Source organism: Budorcas taxicolor, chromosome 1 (genome assembly GCF_023091745.1).
Source record: "Budorcas taxicolor isolate Tak-1 chromosome 1, Takin1.1, whole genome shotgun sequence".
Lineage (NCBI taxonomy): Eukaryota > Metazoa > Chordata > Mammalia > Artiodactyla > Bovidae > Budorcas > Budorcas taxicolor.
The window spans coordinates 147,542,197-147,560,854 of record NC_068910.1 but is presented as its reverse complement, the minus strand read 5'-3'; the positions used below and the strand labels follow the sequence as shown (position 1 = coordinate 147,560,854).

General features: G+C 43.5%; 1 protein-coding gene across 1 annotated transcript in view; it reads left to right on the top strand.

Moving 5' to 3' along the window:
- The window catches only part of LOC128052717 (5-hydroxytryptamine receptor 3C-like), a 28,830-nt gene that overhangs the window by 10,038 nt on the left and 134 nt on the right, over positions 1-18,658 (top strand). Inside the window, 12 exon segments of the mRNA XM_052645281.1 lie at positions 4,942-5,164; positions 5,540-5,584; positions 6,049-6,158; positions 6,412-6,581; positions 6,765-6,850; positions 7,088-7,092; positions 7,699-7,949; positions 8,123-8,326; positions 8,456-8,614; positions 8,617-8,900; positions 9,020-9,071; positions 18,451-18,654. Coding sequence (XP_052501241.1) covers positions 4,942-5,164; positions 5,540-5,584; positions 6,049-6,158; positions 6,412-6,581; positions 6,765-6,850; positions 7,088-7,092; positions 7,699-7,949; positions 8,123-8,326; positions 8,456-8,614; positions 8,617-8,900; positions 9,020-9,071; positions 18,451-18,654 — 1,793 coding nt within the window.

Genomic DNA, 18,658 nt, shown 5'->3' with positions numbered 1-18,658 from the left:
TAACATCTCTAACAGTAATATACGCATGAGAGATTCTCCCACATCATGAAGTATTGGACTGGAAACCCGTTAGGTCACAACTGAAAGGCAACAGGGTCTCACTAAGCCAGAGAAGCCAGAACCAACAGTCCAGCTACGATGGAGCCTTTTTACTAGGACAGGCCTAGACAGACTGGAAGAATGGTCACTCCCAGTCATTCCAAAAAGCTTCTCAGGTGTGATGTTTTATAAATATGGGCTTTTGATCAGACGAAGTGATAAATATCTATGGTCTACCTTGGTAATAACATTTCTGGCATGAATGCCACGAAAATTTTAAGCTGATACAGGCTGTGTTTATTTTTCATTCAAAATAATTCACTTATTGAATTCCACAAGGGAAAAATATGTACTCTTAAAGCATAAATTATACCCACTATTGACTGCAAGACAACCAATGAGAAAAACCAACACTGTCCTTCAGCTCCTAAAATGTTTTCTTTCTGAGTATCTTTGAGAGGTAACAATACCAAAGCATGTTTTTAAATTCTCATCCTAAAATTAGATCTAGGTGGATGACACATGGCTTCTGGCTGGTAGGTCACTGATCTAAAGAAAAAGAGAGAAAAGAAAATTCCTCCTTGAGGCAGTCTAAGTTTATATTGCTCAGGGATTCAGAAACAGCTTGAAATCGATACTTCTTTTATCTCCTATTTGTTTGTGGGTTCTCATGGTTCTAATCAAACTTCAGGTTTAAAATACTTATCTAAAAAAAAAAAACACTTACCTCATTTATTTTTTAAATTTCTTGATTTTTACCTAAGCTACAGCATTCTACATTCTATCTGCAGGAAATCTAAGAAATTTTTTTCAAGTTTTCTTTCTTCTAGATTTACTCTATTTACCTAAAGCAGTGTTTTCCCAAAAATATTCATGGAGTACTAGTTCTGAAGTTAGTCTGAGAAAAAGAAATTTCCAAAAGTTAACTACATGTGGGAAATCATATACATGACATTTTCAAGTCACATTAACATTTTAGTTAAATACTCTGAGAAATCCTACAGTAATAATGCCTGATTCTCCTTGTTTAATTCATCATTTCTCAGAGTTATTTGAACTTGAAAAATGAAAAATGATTTTTCAGAAAAGCACTGAACATTCCATAGAACTAGAGTTCTGCAGAAAATGCTTTGAGAGATGATGGTCCAAACTCATCTTTTTATAAAAGAAAAAATAAGTAAATAAACTTCCTAAAGGGGAAAGAAGTCTCAAAAGATGAAGAGTGATGCTGAGGAGAATGGAGGGATTGTCCTTGTCAGCATTCAGCTGAGTGAAGCTGAGAGGAAACACTCTTGCTCATGGGAACTGGGGTTGAATCAGTCAACTCAGACATTTTAAGTCCAGAAGATTCCATGCAGGCTGAAGCAACCTGAATAATCTTAAGACATCGAGGACAACAATAACAACTACTCTTACTGCCACTTTCACTGTTTATTGCTGCTCCAATTCATTAGCTGGTTAGGATGGGACAGGCAGTGTATACATATTATCTCCAGCCACATAAAACTCCTGCAAGACAGGTTTTATCCTCTCAACCTTAGAGAGGAGGCAGAGAGAGGGTGACATGATTCTAATAGGATTTGGTCTTAGACCTTTCTTACTATCTCATACTAACTAGCCTGAAAAGCTTCTTCCCTGAAGCAACATCTCCCTTGGTTCCCTAGAGCTTTCCCTAACAGAAATCACTCTAGAATAACAGGTGAAACCACTGATGACTTTGGCCCATGTACGCATATGTCTGGCTTCTACCAGGAACCAAATATTTGCACATTCTCGCAAGGAGATCCAACCAGTCCATTCTGAAGGAGATCAACCCTTGGATTTCTTTGGAAAGAATGATGCTAAAGCTGAAACTCCAGTATTTTGGCCACCTCATGTGAAGAGTTGACTCATTGGAAAAGACTTTGATGCTGGGAGGGATTGGGGACAGGAGGAGAAGGGGACGACAGAGGATGAGATGGCTGGATGGTATCACCAACTCGAAGGACGTGAGTCTGAGTGAACTCCGGGAGCTGGTCATGGACAGGGAGGCCTGGTGTGCTGCAATTCATGGGGTCGCAAAGAGTCGGACACGACTGAGCGACTGAACTGAACTGAATCTGACAAGACCGTGATCATCTAGGCATGGCATGGTATTTTGAAATTACTTCCTAAGGCTCTTTAAGAATCAAACAAGAAAATTAATCTTAACACTCAAAGGCAAACTTGAACACCTACTGAGGCCAAGGAGGTAACATAAGTGAGGGGAGCTGGTCAGGAATAAGACAATAGTTGGTGACAGACACTGTGATGATCTAGAGAGAATATTCTTCATCCAAAGAGTTAACCACTTTGCAGCTCTGGCAGAAAGCATTGTGTATAGTAAAAATGTGAGCCCAGTATTGCTTGATCTTATTTTTCAAATGAGGCCAGAAACCCAGTTTTTACATGAAATCTCCCAATTTTTAAAATGTTAACAACTAATAAATTTCCTAAAAACACCAGCGGGTCCAAAAGCAACATGAATTTGTACGCAGATTGGTCATGACCTTACAAATCAACTTCCGCTGAAAACCCTGCCATCTCCCCTCCACCCACTCCTCCTCCAGTCCAAACTGCTTCTGACGCACTCAAAAGTCAGAAGTTAAGACTTGCCAGTACAGAAGTCATATATAAAATCTCTGAGTCTGATGTTGATTATATAAAAGAAGATGCCCCCCCGCCATTTTTGGGGGAAAGATGACAGCAGGGTTAAAACAAGTGTGTGTGCTACTTGAAGGAAACAGCAGGCATTCTGTGCCTTTCCCATGGTGCCCTATATGCCAGAGTGATTCTAAAGTATGAGGAGGCCATTAGCACTGCTCCACTGACAAAATATCTTTTCTTCCTCCTCTCCAAACTGGTTTGTCAGATGACTTTTGGAGACCAGGTTCAGGTCTAGTTAGGGCACTGGGTAGGGGAGTCCTCTATGAGATTCTGTTGTCACTGGGGGGTGTTAGAGAGATGGCTATTGACACCTGACACCGGAATTATTCAAAGCTAGGGCGTGAGGTGTGGCCTATGGTCTTTTAAGATTAACATCATCACTAAGTCCCCAGAGAAGAGCCAAGGAGAGGAAGACAGAACGAGGTTGGGAAGGATTCCTCCTCTGCCTCATCCTCTATCTGCCGCTTCAAGGTAAGATGGGACAAGAACAAGAGCACAGCATCCATATAAAGTCTGGGAACGGAGAAACCAGGCTAATTCTTTTTAATTCTAGTTAACAAATGGGTGTTCATTTTGGAAAAATGGAAATTCATGACACTGACAGTTTGGTAGCACTTTCTAGGGTCCTAAGTGTTAGCTGGCTTTTCCCTTAAGCTACTTCTCCACTCCCCATGCTTCCATGGGCCTCTTTCCTTTCTCCATGTCATTCTCTTTCCAGGCATATAATCTACCCCACGGTTTCTGGGTATCAACTGCTGTTGAGAGAAGAAAACTCTTCCTTATTTCTCTTTGTCATTGTTGTTTAGTCCCTCAGTTGTGTCCAACTCTTTTGGAACCCCATGGACTGTAGCCCACCAGGCTCCTCCGTCTGTGGAGTCTCTAGGCAAGAATACTGGAGTGGGTTGCCATTCCCTTCTCCAGGGGATCTTCCTGACCCAGGGATCGGACCTGAGTGCCCAGATCTCCTGCATTGGCAGGTAGATTCTTTATTGCTGAGCCACTGGGGAAGCCTTATTTCTCTTAAGCAAATGAAAAGGAAAGATGCCAAGGGAATTGAGGTAGATGAAAAGTTCTGTTGTGACTTTTCAGTACAACTTTTCAGTATAATTTCCCAGTCTAGAGTAATTTCTTGTTCATTATTGAGATTAAGCAATGAGGTATAGCACAAAATTAGAGATAGACAAAAACAGACTCGACCAGGAGATGCTACTACATACATTCTTTGTTTCTGCCCCACAAAGTATGATTAAAAAAAGGTTGGGTATAAGAGGTGTATCAAGGAACTGTTTATAAGATAGTCTCAGTGGTGATGAGTCCTGAGTTTTAGAAGAGAACAATCACAGCACAAAGCAAAGACATATAATCATTAAATTGAAAACTGAGTTCCTTCCTTAAGGTCCCACGGATGGATTTCTCACTGCTGCTGCTGCTGCTAAGTCACTTCAGTCGTGTCCAACTCTGTGCGACTCCATAGACGGAAGCCCACCAGGCTCCCCTGTCCCTGGGATTCTCCAGGCAAGAACACTGGAGTGGGTTGCCATTTCCTTCTCCAATGCATGAAAGTGAAAAGTGAAAGGGAAAGCACTCAGTTGTGTCTGACTCTTAGTGACCCCACGGACTGCAGCCTACCAGGCTCCTCCATCCATGGGATTTTCCAGGCAAGAGTATTGGAGTGGGTTGCGATTTCCTTCTCCAATGCATGAAAGTGAAAAGTGAAAGGGAAAGCACTCAGTTGTGTCCGACTCTTAGTGACCCCACGGACTGCAGCCTACCAGGCTCCTCCATCCATGGGATTTTCCAGGCAAGAGTACTGGAGTGGGGTGCCATTGCCTTCTCCGGATTTCTCACTACCCACCTGATTATTTCTCTCATTATTAATTCATGACCATCTATGCCCTGTTCATATAGTGAAGAGGAGAAATGTGATTGCAAAATTTGTCAGTGACATTCACCCAAATGGCTCAAGGACAGAGGTCTGTGGTGAGATTGTTAAGAACCTAGCAGGACACTAAAAAGTGGTGCTCAGGGCTGTTTGCATACACATGTAGACAAGTTTTGCACGGAGAGAGAGAGAATGGAATTGAGATTGGGCTCTGACTCAGCTCACCTCATCAGCTTCCACCATTTGCCTACTACTCCAGCTTAGCCCACACTGCCTAGTCCAAGCAGTAGGAGTCTACCTGTTTCTTCCATAACCCCTGCTGTCTCTCTGTGCAGAAACATTCCCCACACCCCAGCCCTGGCACTCTTCTCAAAGTTCCTTCTCTCTACAGGGAGAGGAGATACATTCACCATCAATTGCTCAGGCTTTGACCAGCATGGGGTGGATCCTGCTGCCTTCCAAGCAGCATTTGCCAGAAGGGCCTTCCGTCCAGCCACCAATGTCAGCATCCCCATTCGTGTTAACATCTCCTTCACTCTGTCTGCCATCCTGGAAGTAGTAAGTCCTGACCCAACTCTGTGATGATCTAGTGATGAGCAGTGGGTGCACTGACTGGATTTTGTAAGTTAAGAGCTCAGTCTATGGGATAGGGAGGCATGACAGGGAATGCTACAATGATACAATGCAGATAAAAGCTCTCCCTTTGGGGGGATACACCACAAGAAACATAATCCCAATGGACTACTCTCATACTGGTGTTTTCACTTGCATTTCTCATGGACCCTGGATTATATGACCTACATTTTTTAGTGGTTTATGATTAAAACTCATAATTGCCATACAGAACAGCCTTGGAAATGATTAAGAGGTGGGTGGTGTCATTGGATTTCACTTCATTAAGTTAATGATCTCAGATGAAAACTGTTTTTCCAGGATGCACAGCTTCAGTTGAGGACATCATTTCTGTGGCTAAATATGGTATGATGGACTCAGTTTCCCCTTTGCTATAGTACCTCCCTTTTTCCACTGCAAGGTCCAACTTTGAGGATTAAAATGGATAAAGCTGAGAATATCCACAGATTCAACAAGTTCAAACAGCCGGACCAATAAAGAAAATATAAAATTTTCTGATTTATTTTGCCAGTTTAAGGAGGGCAGAGACAGGGCTCAGGAAGCAAGTGGCATAAACCAAGATCATGGAAGCCAATACTTCAGTGGCTCCATCCCAGGGAATCCAAAGCCAAGCTCCAGGTCTCCCCAGAGAGCACTGAGGAAGAAGTGAGAGCAGAACAAGTTTGTCAGTGACAGTGTGACAGTTGTAACCAGAGGTGCAGTGGGAGAGCAAAGAAATGAGTAAAGAAAGGAATGTGGAGTGGAAGAGACAGAGGAAGACTGAAGCCAGTTCCCATCTCCTGTTTATCCCATTCCATGGTGTTCTCTAGATCTGGTACAATCCATTCATCACCTGGAACCCAGAGGAATGCGGGGGCATCAGGAAGCTGGGCATGGCAACTAAGAACCTGTGGCTTCCAGATATCTTCATTGAGGAGCTGTGAGTGTCAGGGCTGAAAAAAGCAAGAAGGAGACCATATTTCCAGGGAAGAGCATGATGTAACCAATGGGGGCCAAGCACAGACTCAACCAGAAAGGAGCAGCATCTGAAACCCTCAGAACACGCAGATAGGTAGAAGGGGGAGGTCAGATGAGTGGGGCTGGAGCACAGAAATGGGCAGCCTGGGAGAGGATGAGGGCCAGGTCTGATGGGGAGCCCACAGTTTTTACCTCTCTGTCCTTTTCACACTCAGCATGGATACAGATCAGACTCCGCCAGTTAACATGGCTAACGTCAACAGTAATGGTCACATCAAATACAGTAAGCCAATGCGGGTAACCAGCATCTGCAACCTGGACATCTTCTATTTCCCCTTTGATGAACAGAATTGCACCCTCACCTTCAGCTCTTTCATCTACACAGGTAAGTGAGAATCACATGCTGAAAGAGAAAGAAAGGGTTTGAGAAGAAGAGGACAGAAAGCTTGGAAGAGTGAGTGAATCTCACTGAAAGGGGTGTGGAAGCTAAGTGGTAAGGAATCCAACAGTCTGGGCAAAGGGGTTGGGAGGCTTGGGGACGGCTGAATTGCCTGGGTCTCCTTTGCAGTGGAAAAGATGGTCCTGGGCATGGAGCAGGATGTGCAGGAGATTTTGGAAACAACACAGAACATCGTTTGGAGCAAGGGGGAGTGGGTACTTCAGAGTATCCATCAAATGATGAAGATGACTGCGGGCACCAATGGCTAGGACCAAATCGTCTTCTATATGAGTTAGGGGGCCCTGGGTGGGATCTTCTTCTACATGCATAGCTCATGTCCTCCACTAGAATGTAAGCTCTCCCACAAGAAAACATGCTCCATGGAGGCAGAGGTTGCTATCACTCTTTTCACTGAAAAATCTTCTGTACCTAAAACAGTACCTGGCACTCAGGAAATGTTGACTGAATGGATCCTCCCTGAGGAAGAAACAAAGCTCCCACCGCAGTGATTTACAATGAGCATGAACCTCCACTCCATGTCCCTCAGTCCCTCACCGGCTGCCAAGGCTATTTGAACTTTTGGGAGGACAGGAATCTTTATATTTATTTTTAAAAAGAAGGGGTGGAAAAGTTATGAAACACTGTCCTAGGGATATTATGATTCCAAATCCTGGTGATCCCAAAATGGCTGCTCTGTCTTGCTTTCTCTCCCACTGGTTTTAAACGTCTACCAGCAAAGGCACTAGAGATTACACCTTGATGAGGAAAGCACGCAGAAATACAATGCACACAATACCTAAGAATTTGGTCCCTCAATTCTGCTGAGAGCACATTGGCAGGAATAAAAAAATTAGGTGGAGAAAATTGACACGTGGGCCAAGAAGGAATGAAATATATTTCGACGGTAAGCAGCATGGTAGAATTAACCATGGAAAGACAATGTGATGATTAAGATGACTTTGCTGGAGAGGGAGAACAGAGAAAGGGACTTGAGGTAACATTTCCTTAATAGAAAGTTTGATCTGGGACAAATCTAAATTCTTGCTCTTACCTGGATTGGCAGCCTCCCAGCCTTCTCCTCAATTGCCTCCCTCTCTCCTCCCTACCAGGTGGCCATCAGGTGCAGGCCCACCCTCTATGTCATAAACCTCCTGGTGCACAGCAGCTTTCTGTTCACCATCGAAGCCCTCAGCTTCTACCTGCCAGTAGAAAGTGAGAACCATGCCTCATTCAAGATGACACTCTTGCTGGGCTACAACGTCTTCCTGCTCATGATGAATGACTTACTCCCCTCCAGTAGCACCTCCTTCATCAGTATGGCCCCTGTTGCCTTTAGGAGAAGAAAAGTAGGGTGGGGCATGGCACAGACCGATGAATCAGGTCAGAGTGAAAAGAGATCCTGGAAAAGGGCCTCCTTTCTGGGGAAAGAGAAAATAAAAAGTCCTGGCTGGTGCCTCTGACCCTCAGGCAGGCCCAATTCCCTCCAGGTGTCTATTTTGCTCTGTGTCTGTCCCTGATGGTGCTCAGCCTGCTGGAGACCATCTTCATCTCCTACCTGCTGCACCTGGCCACCACCCAGCCCCCACCCATGCCTCGTTGGCTCCACTCCCTGCTTCTACACTGCACCAGCCCAAGGACATGCTGCCCTGCTGTGCCCCAGAAGGGAAACACAGGCCTTGCCCACCTGCCTGGTGAGGGATGTCAGCACTGCCCAGGCTTCCTCTTCCATCACCTCCACTTCTCTGCTCCCACCTCCTTCCCTCCCCACATAACTCCCCAGCTGACCTTGGTGGCCCAAAGCTGAGTCTGTCTCGCCGTAGGTGTGAAGGAGCCCATGGAGTTGGTGGGGAAGGTGCCACATCCCAGAGAGACAGAGCTAAATGGGTGCCCTGGCTCAGTGAGGAACCAGCAGGAAGACGAGGCTCAGAAGCTGCACTTGGTCCGTCTGTGGGTGCGATTAAGCCACATGATGGACACCCTGCTTTCTGTCTCTACCTGCTCTTCATGGCCACCTCCGTTGTCACAGTCATCATCCTCTGGAACACCTCGGCAGATACCTACCTGCGAGTTCCAGGCCAGAGCTTCTCTCGCCCCCTGAAACCAGCCAGGCTCTCATCCCTGCCCAAATCCCACCTTACAGCTCTGGCAACAACCTTGTTTTCATCCCAGTTCCTCTACAGTTTCAGACCATATCTGGATGGTTTCCTAAGCCCTTCCAAGTCAAGTCCTTGCTCTGGCATGCCATCAGCTACCCTCAGCCCTCCGGTGAGTCCTGCCTTTCTGGCTCCTTAGGATTCAGGTTCTTAGAATACTTCCTTGATCGAATTTCCTCCAATAAACCCCATTTGCAGAAAGCATTGGCTCTTCTCTGCATTATATTGTAGTTTGAAAACTTTGAGGTTGAGAGACTTCTTGTAGAAACTTCTCACTACCAAAGTAAGAAGGATATTCTTGTTTTTTTTTTTTTTTTCCAACTCTACTAGATAACATGTGAAAACAGGGAAATGGTAGAAAAGGGGCCAAAATCTATTACGAGGAATTATAAAATGGACTAACCTCCTAAATCCAGTTATCCTGGATTTAAGCTTCTGCAATTAATGATGTGCCAGAACCAGGCAGCCCTTGTTTATAGAGTGAAGCCTTTTGTCACAGCCTGACATGTGACTCATTCATCATTAAGGGCTAAGAGTGTTAACATAATCCCAAATTCTGCTAACTGCAATCAGAGTTGATCTGTCCTTAATCATGCTAAGAAAAGAACACTGGGCTAAGGAGAGCACATTTGAAAATGGCATCTGCTTTACTTGGGAGTAACACAAATGACCCCACATGAACTGGAAAATTTCCCTTCCAAACACTTGCCTTTTCATTTTGAAAGTCTTAGTGTCTTGGCCCATTATTTCCAATAGCTTTTTTTTTTTTTGGAAACATTATTATTTGCCTGTGACAGGTCTTTTAGTTGCAGCATACAAACTCTTAGTTGTGATATGTAGGATCTAGTTCCCTGATCAGGGAGTGCAGTCTCAGCCACTGGATCACCTGGGAAGTCCCCTCCAATAGCTTCTTAGGGGAAGTGGAGACCCCACTGTATCGCTCTACACCAGAGCTGTGGTATGATTTGCGGGACAGCAGGTTCAGAAAAGCACAGATTTGGGAGCAACTTAATTACAACTTGAACACAATCTTTCATTTTTAGCAAGCATTTCTTTTCCTTAGTTTATTCTACTACTTTCTATCTGAACCCTAAATTTCCCAGGTCATCAGTTCAGTTCAGTTTCAGTACAGTTCAGTCGCTCAGTCGCTCCCTGTCCATCACCAACTCCCAGAGTTCACTAAAACTCACATCCATCGAGTCGGTGATGCCATCCAGCCATCTCATCCTCTGTCATCCCCTTTTCCTCCTGCCCCCAACCCCTCCCAGCATCAGAGTCTTTTCCAATGAGTCAACTCTTCGCATGAGGTGGCCGAAGTATTGGAGTTTCAGCTTTAGCATCAGTCCTTCCAATGAACACCCAGGACTGATCTCCTTTAGAATGGACTGGTTGGATCTCCTTGCAGTCCAAGGGACTCTCAAGAGTCTTCTCCAGCACCACAGTTCAAAAGCATCAGTTCTTCGGCACTCAGCCTTCCTCAAAGTCCAACTCTCACATTCATACATAACCACTGGAAAAACCATAGCCTTAACTAGATGAACATTTGTCGGCAAAGTAATGTCTCTGCTTTTCAATATGCTATCTAGGTTGGTTATAGCTTTCCTTCCAAGGAGTAAGCATCTTTTAATTTCATGGCTGCAGTCACCATCTGCAGTGATTTGGAGCCCAAAAAATGAAAGTCTGATACCATTTCCACTGTTTCCCCATCTATTTCCCATGAAGTGATGGGACAAGATGCCATGATCTTCATTTTCTGAATGTTGAGCTTTAAGCCAACTTCTTCACTCTCCTCTCTCACTTTCATCAAGAGGCTTTTTAGTTCCTCTTCACTTTCTGCCATAAGGGTGGTGTCATCTGCATATCAGAGGTTATTGATATTTCTCCTGGTAATCTTGATTCCAGCTTGTGATTCATCCAGCCCAGGATTTCTCATGATGTACTTTGCATATAAGTTAAATAAGCAGGGTGACAATATACAGCCTTGACGTACTCCTTTCCTGATTTGGAACCAGTCGGTTGTTCCATGTCCAGTTCTAACTGTTGCTTCCTGACCTGCGTACAGGTTTCTCAAGAGGCAGGTCAGGTGGTCTGGTATTCCCATCTCTTTCAGAATTTTCCACAGTTTACTGTGATCCACACAGTCAAAGGCTTTGGCATAGTCAATAAAGCAGAAATAGATATTTTTCTGGAACTCTCTTGCTTTTTCCATGATCCACCGGATGTTGGCAATTTGATCTCTGGTGACTTTTCTAAAACCAGCTTGAACATCTGGAAGTTCACAGTTCACATATTGCTGAAGCCTGGCTTGGAGAATTTTGAGCATTACTTTACTAGCGTGTGAGATGAGTGCAATTGTGCAGTAGTTTGAGCATTCTTTGGCATTGCCTTTCTTAGGGATTGGAATGAAAACTGACCTTTTCCAGTCCTGTGGCCATTGCTGAGTTTTCCAAATTTGCTGGCATATTGAGTGCAGCACTTTCACAGCATCATCTTTTAGGATTTGAAATAGCTCAATTGGAATTTCATCACCTCCACTAGCTTTGTTTGTAGAGATGCCTTCTAAGGCCCACTTGACTTCACATTCCAGGATGTCTGGCTCTAGGTGAATGATCACACCATCGTGATTATCTTGGTCATGAAGATCTTTTTTGTACAGTTCTTCTGTGTATTCTTGCCACCTCTTCTTAATATCTTCTGCTTCTGTTAGGTCCATACCATTTCTGTCCTTTATCGAGCCCATCTTTCAATGAAATGTTCCCTTGGTAACTCTAATTTTCTTGAAGAGATCTCTTGTCTTTCCCATTGTTGTTTTCCTTTGCAATGATCAGGCTAGGAGTAAAAAGAGAGTCACAATATTGTTCACTAAACTATATTTCCCTGATTCTTCCTCTCCACTGTTCTTCCTCAAACAGGAAACCTCTTATGGCTTCCTTTGGTCACTGTAGATGCCCAAAGGGTGGCAAAAGCTGTCAGTGTCCACCAGAAATACTGCTGGTGGTGTGGGCCTGAGGTCCTACCCCAGTGTACGCTGCAGGAGCTTCTGCCCCCTTGGAGCCTAGGCCACTGGAAGGCTGAATCCACAGCTCAGATGTTCCCAGCTGGGTACTGAGTCACTAGGAGCAACTGTAAAATGCTCTTTCCCTGCAGTCCCCTTCTGCTTGGACTCAGGTAGAAATTCATGGGAATCAGGGCGTATGGAGGCAAAAATACCCTGCTATACCCTGAATGGCTCCTTTCATTCAGATTCCTGGTCTTTCAACTAAATTTGTGTCTCTTAACTCTGCTTTTAATTTTCTCTGCCTTTTTTTGTTGTTGTCTGTTTCTTTGTTTAATTTCAGGAAAGTCTTTGACTCTTCAGTTTCTGGAACCTTGTCAAACACTCCTTTCACCATTACCAGCCCTCCAGGCATGTGGAAGATCTAGCTAAGCTTAAATCAGGAGCCCTGACATTCACCTAAATAAATTAGCTTGTCTGTTCCAGGCATGTGGAAGATCTAGCTAAGCTTAAATCAGGAGCCCTGACATTCACCTAAATAAATTAGCCTGTCTGTTATTATTTTGGCAGTTTCTCAACTCACAGCTTTCAACAAAGTGGGCCTTTATAAAATACACAATATAGTAATAATAACAGCCAACAGTTACTGAGTTTAATATGTGACAGGCACTTTTTCTAGGTGCTTTATATGAAGAAGCACATTTAATCCTTACAGTAAACTTGTGAAGTAGGAACTATAGATCCATAAATATCTTGGAGCCAAATGTGAAATTTTTCAGACTTTTAAAAGGTAACACTTATACATGTACTATATAAATTACTAACACCCCAAGTCAGGTAGCACTCTCTCAGTTCAGTTCAGTTCAGTTCAGTTGCTCAGTCGTGTCCGACTCTGCGATCCCACGAATTGCAGCATGCCAGGCCTCCCTGTCCATCACCAACTCCCGGAGTTCACTCAGATTCACGTCCATTGAGTCAGTGATGCCATCCAGCCATCTCATCCTCTGTCATCCCCTTCTCCTCCTGCCCCCAATACCTCCCAGCATCAGAGTCTTTTCCAATGAGTCAACTCTTCGCATGAGGTAGCCAAAGTACTGGAGTTTCAGCTTTAGCATCATTCCTTCCAAAGAAATCCCAGGGCTGATCTCCTTCAGAATGGACCGGTTGGATCTCCTTGCAGTCCCAGGGACTCTCAAGAGTCTTCTCCAACACCACAGCTCAAAAGCATCAATTCTTCAGCGCTAAGCTTTCTTCACAATCCAACTGTCACATCCATACATAACCACAGGAAAAACCATAGCCTTGACTAGACGGACCTTTGTTGGCAAAGTAATGTCTCTGCTTTTCAACATGCTATCTAGGTTGGTCATAACTTTTCTTCCAAGGAGTAAGCATCTTTTAATTTCATAGCTGCAGTCACCATCTGCAGTGATTTGGAGCCCCCCAAAATAAAGTCTGACACTATTTCCACTGTTTCCCCATCTATTTCCCATGAAGTGATAGGACCGGATGCCATGATCTTCGTTTTCTGAATGTTGAGCTTTAAGCCAACTTTTGCACTCTCTAGTCAAACACAATATTTCTGCAGTGAAATCTATGAATATTCACACTTGGTAGCAAAAATGAAATTAAGGACAATCCCACATCAGTTCAGGTCAGCTTTTGCCACCAAATGATTTATAAAAAATAATTTGGTTTTCAAAACTCTTTAGGTTTTAAAACTGTTGTTTTTGTATTCCTATCCCCATTTTATATATTCAAATAAATGAGATAAGATAAATGAGAAGATGAAGTACAGAGTGCAGTGATGGCCACTATCTCCCAAGTTCCCACAGCTAGGCAGGTGACAGAGCTGCAGTGTGAACAGAGGCAGCTAGCTAGAGACCCAGGACTGAGCCTCTGCCACACAGCCCTCCGGACTGATGAAACTAGACAGGTTCTCTAAGAGTCTCCTGTTGAGACTTCAACCCACTGAAAGTCTTCATCAGCTAACACTATAGCAGAATTAAAACAGGAAAAGTGGGGCTTCCGGGTAGTTCAATGACTAAGAGCTCGCATGATGTGACTGAAAGATCCCACGTGCCTCAATGAAGACCTGGTGCAGCCAAATAAATAATGAATAAAATAAATATTTTTAAAACCAGGAAGAAGAAGTCCCTGATAAGGGTCCCTAAGACAAACTTGCTTTTCAATTTCCTTTTACTCCCTCCCTCAGTCTTTTTGACTGCTCACCCCTCCCTCCCCCACCCACATAACACCCAAGTTCACTATGTACTTCCTCCACTGGTTTCTGAAGCACATATTTCCCCAAATCTGATCTGGGCAATCCCTCTTCCCTTTATATTCTCTACAGATTTAGCTTTTTGCTGCTGATATCTATTGCCAGATACTTTGGGATGTTCCACTCTTGTGCCCTATCCTGAGACAGTCACCTCACATGGAGACTCATACTTGACTTTGCAGAGTAGCTCACTTACCCAGATTTCAAGAGATTCAGAAATTACGTCAGATCCACTTGCATCATTTTGGTTTTCCCACCTATCTTCATGGTACATATTTCTCTCCTTATTTTCTTCACATTTTTTTCCATTACATAACTTTATGTTCCCTCTGAATAGAAAATACGCACTTTATCTTTTTTGACATATGGATTAAGATGTCATATCTCCTTTCAGTAAGAGAAGGTATGATGCAATTATAGTGATTTTATTTCTTTCGAAATCAAAATCTGAACACATGATCTTAGCACACAATGGATAATCAGACAGAAACTTTGAGATCACAGAGCTCCCAGAACATTAACAAATGTGGTAGCTGTTTCTCTGTCCCATCAATAACAGAATCATATGATAAGCACCCTCTGGGCTAATGACTTTCCTCTTGTTATGGGCAACTCTGAAAGGCTTTGAAAGATAGTTTATGACCTCTATAGGAAAACCTGCTGACAGGCAACTGGTCCTGCCTGGACCACCTTGCATTTGAAGGCCTATTTCTGCCAACAACTCCTCACCTGTCCACTCATCTGCTACCCTGTGGATCATGCACATATTTTTTTCACTTTCTTTTTCTCTAAACCATTATAAGCTGCATTTCACCATGTTTTCCACATTTGGGGGTTCCATATTAAGCCAACATTCAAGTGTATTATCTCATTACTGTCTCTGCCTCTCTCTCTTCTTCCTGAAGACCCATTCTAGGATATGACCTTTCCCTCCTTTCCAATCTGTGATTCTCCCTTTGATAAACTCTCTTATTTGATCATTCATTGGCACTGGCTCTTCTATATAGTAGGGGAAAAGATAGTATAGCATAGAGACTTTGGAATTTGGCAGCCCAGGGTTCTAATCTGATTTCATTAAGTGCATGGGTGGCTTAGTCTTCCAAGTTTAAATTTCTTCATTTGTGAAATGGAGCCAATAACACAGATTAAATTTTTTTTTAATATGGATTAAAAAAAAGCATTTATAGCCTTACAGAAGCTAGAAAGTCTAATGTGATACTAGAGAGCATCCTTTCATCATGCAGACTGACACCCAGAGTGCAAAATCAACTTTGAAGTAGGAGACACTAAACGAAAAGAATTATAGACTTTCAAGCACAATTCCCTGTTTTCAGATGAGAAAAATGAAGTGGAGAAATATGAAGTGATAAATATGGGTTATCACATTTCAAGACTGTTCAGGCCTGTAAAGTGGCAGCCACAGGTGAGCAGTCATCCTGGGCTCTTTTCCCAGTCGCCTCTGAGGAGTCCCAGAACCCTCCCTTTTTCTGTTCCAGGCATTGTAGCCAACCTGACTTCAGCTAGTGACTCACTCTGTAGTTTGGATGTTTTGGCTGCTTCCATACTCCTGGATCCTTAGCCCTGGCCAATTGCCTCTGTATGTGATTACCATCCATCAGGGCTGCAAAACAGTGGCCCTCACTTCCCCTCCTACCAGCCAATTCTGCTCTTGCCAGGTTACAGTTATAATCCCAAATCTGGTCTCTAAAGGGCCCCAGATGAATGGGGCCATCAGAGAGCCATGCAACATGATCCCCCTTAGAATATGCTAAGGTTAAAGATGCTGGTAGGGCTTCCCTGGTGGCACAGACAGTAAAGAATCTGCCTGTAATGTAGGAGACCCAGGTTCAATCCCTGGGTTGGGAAGATACCCTCGAGAAGGAAATGGCTAGTCATTCTAGTATTCTTGCCTGGAAAATTCCATGGACAGAGGAGCCTGGCGAGCTACAGTCCATGGTGTCACAAAGAGTTGGACATGACTGAATGACTAACAAAGGTGTTGGTATATGACTTGCAAAATGACAGCTCCTGTCCCTACCGTCTGCCTTTGGAGCCAAACATTGTCTAGGCCAAGTGATTTCATATTTGAAAACCTAGAGGCCTAATAATCTAGCCCATGAGACTTCCCAGCTATGGAGTAATGAAAAGAATAAGGAAAGAACAATGGAACTAGACTGATCTGGGTTTGAATCTGGATTCCATTGATTTTCACCTAGATGGACACTGAGCAAGATTTAGATTTTTTACCTCTCTGTATTTCAGTTTTTTAATCTGTAAAACTGGGAGTAATGGTGCTAAACTTTCAAAGCAGTTGTGAGGATATGAACACTAAGTAAAGTACATAACACATTATAGGGCACATAGCACAAACTCAATAAATGGTAGCTCCCGCTAGGCCATTCTGAGTGTCGCTTTCATTAGAAACTTAGAGGGGGCAGTCAAAAATAAAAGGCCAGGCCCTGGCTCCAGCCCTTTGGAGCCTACCTGCAGCAGACTGCTGCGATTCCCTTCTCCAGGGTGTTCTGCCAACCGCCAGCTCCACCAAACTGCACCCAAGGTGGAGGCCCCTCCTCAGCTACATCATGGGAACATTAGGTAACTTCTCTGATATGGCCTCAGGACTCCCATGAGGAGTCCAAACACCTTTCTTACATCTGCCAAAGGTGCCTGTGTCTCTGTCTCCATTCATGGGGCACTGCCAGGCCAGATAGTTAACTCACATTTATTGAACATCTTTTCATGCCTGTTAGCCATCTGCATATCTTTGGAAAAATGTCTACTCAGGTCTTCTGTCCATTTTTAAATCAGGTTGTTTGGTTTTTTTGATATTGAGTTGTATGAGTTGATATACCCATTTGAATGCAGAATTCCAAAGAATAGCAAGGAGAGATAAGAAAGCCTTCCTCAGTGATCAATGCAAAGAAATAGAGGAAAACTATAGAATGAGAAAGACTAGAGATCTCTTCAAGAAAATTAGAGCTACCAAGGGAACATTTCATGCAAAGATGGGTTCAATAAAGGACAGAAATGGTATGGACTTAACAGAAGCAGAAGATATTAAGAAGAAGTGGCAAGAATAAACAGAAAAACTATACAAAAAAGATCTTCACGACCCAGATAATCATGATGGTGTGATCATTCACCTAGAGCCAGACATCCTGGAATGTGAAGTCAAGTAGGTCTTAGGAAGCATCACTACGAACAAAGCTAGTGGAGGTGATGGAATTCCAGTTGAGCTATTTCAAATCCTAAAAGATGATGCTGTGAAAGTGCTGCACTCAATATGCCAGCAAATTTGGAAAACTCAGCAATGGCCACAGGACTGGAAAAGGTCAGTTTTCATTCCAATCCCTAAGAAAGGCAATGCCAAAGAATGCTCAAACTTCCACACAATTGCACTCATCTCACACACTAGTAAAGTAATGCTCAAAATTCTCCAAGCCAGGCTTCAGCAATATGTGAACCGTGAACTTCCAGATGTTCAAGCTGGTTTTAGAAAAGTCACCAGATATCAAATTGCCAACACCCACTGGATTATCAAAAAAGCAAGAGAGTTCCAGAAAAATATCTATTTCTGCTTTATTGACTATGCCAAAGCCTTTGACTGTGGATCACAAGAAACTGTGGAAAATTCTGAAAGAGATGGGAATACCAGACCACCTGACCTGCCTGTTGAGAAATCTGTATGCAGGTCAGGAAGCAACAGTTAGAACTGGACATGGAACAATAGACTGGTTCCAAATAGGAAAAGGAGTATGTCAGGGCTGTATATTGTCACCCTGCTTATTTAACTTATATGCAGAGTACATCATGAGAAACGCTGGGCTGGATGAATCACAAGCTGGAATCAAGATTACCAGGAGAAATATCAATAACCTCTGATATGCAGATGACACCACTCTTATGGCAAAAAGTGAAGAAGACCTAAAGAGCCTCTTGATGAAAGTGAGAGAACTGGACATGGAACAACAGACTGGTTCCAAATTGGGAAAGGAATACGTCAAGGCTGTGTATTCTGATTCGGGGCTATCATTCTGATTTAGGGCCAGAGTGGTAAGGGTAAAGCACGTTAAGTAATTCTGATACATATTAAAGATAAGAACAAGTCTTTTGTAACATAAAATCCAAGGGAACATGATGGAACGATAGGTGGGACCTAAGTCAGGGAGTTCTTTACATCACGCTAAGGAGGGAGATTTCATCCTATAGGTCAGTTTTCTAAGTGTGGTCCCAGGAGGAGTAGCCGCAGCAGCACCTGGGAAACTTGTTGAAAATACGAATTTTCAGACTCAGCAATCTTAACATAACTGCTACAGACAATGGGAGCCACTGAAAGATTTCAAGTATAAGAAAGATATGGTCAGCTCTGCATTTCAAATTACACAGCCTACACAGTGGAGGATAATTTAGAAAAAGCCAGACTAGGAGTGACGCCACTAGGTGTGAAGCCTGGGGGCTTTGATGGTGCTATACAGTTTCCAGAGAGATTCTTCACCTTGGCATTCTATCCTCCTCAAGGCTGGATTGTGCTGTATGAGGTCATCCTCCAAAACAAGAGGCAGCTAGAGGATGACAAAAATGCTTTTCCAGGTGA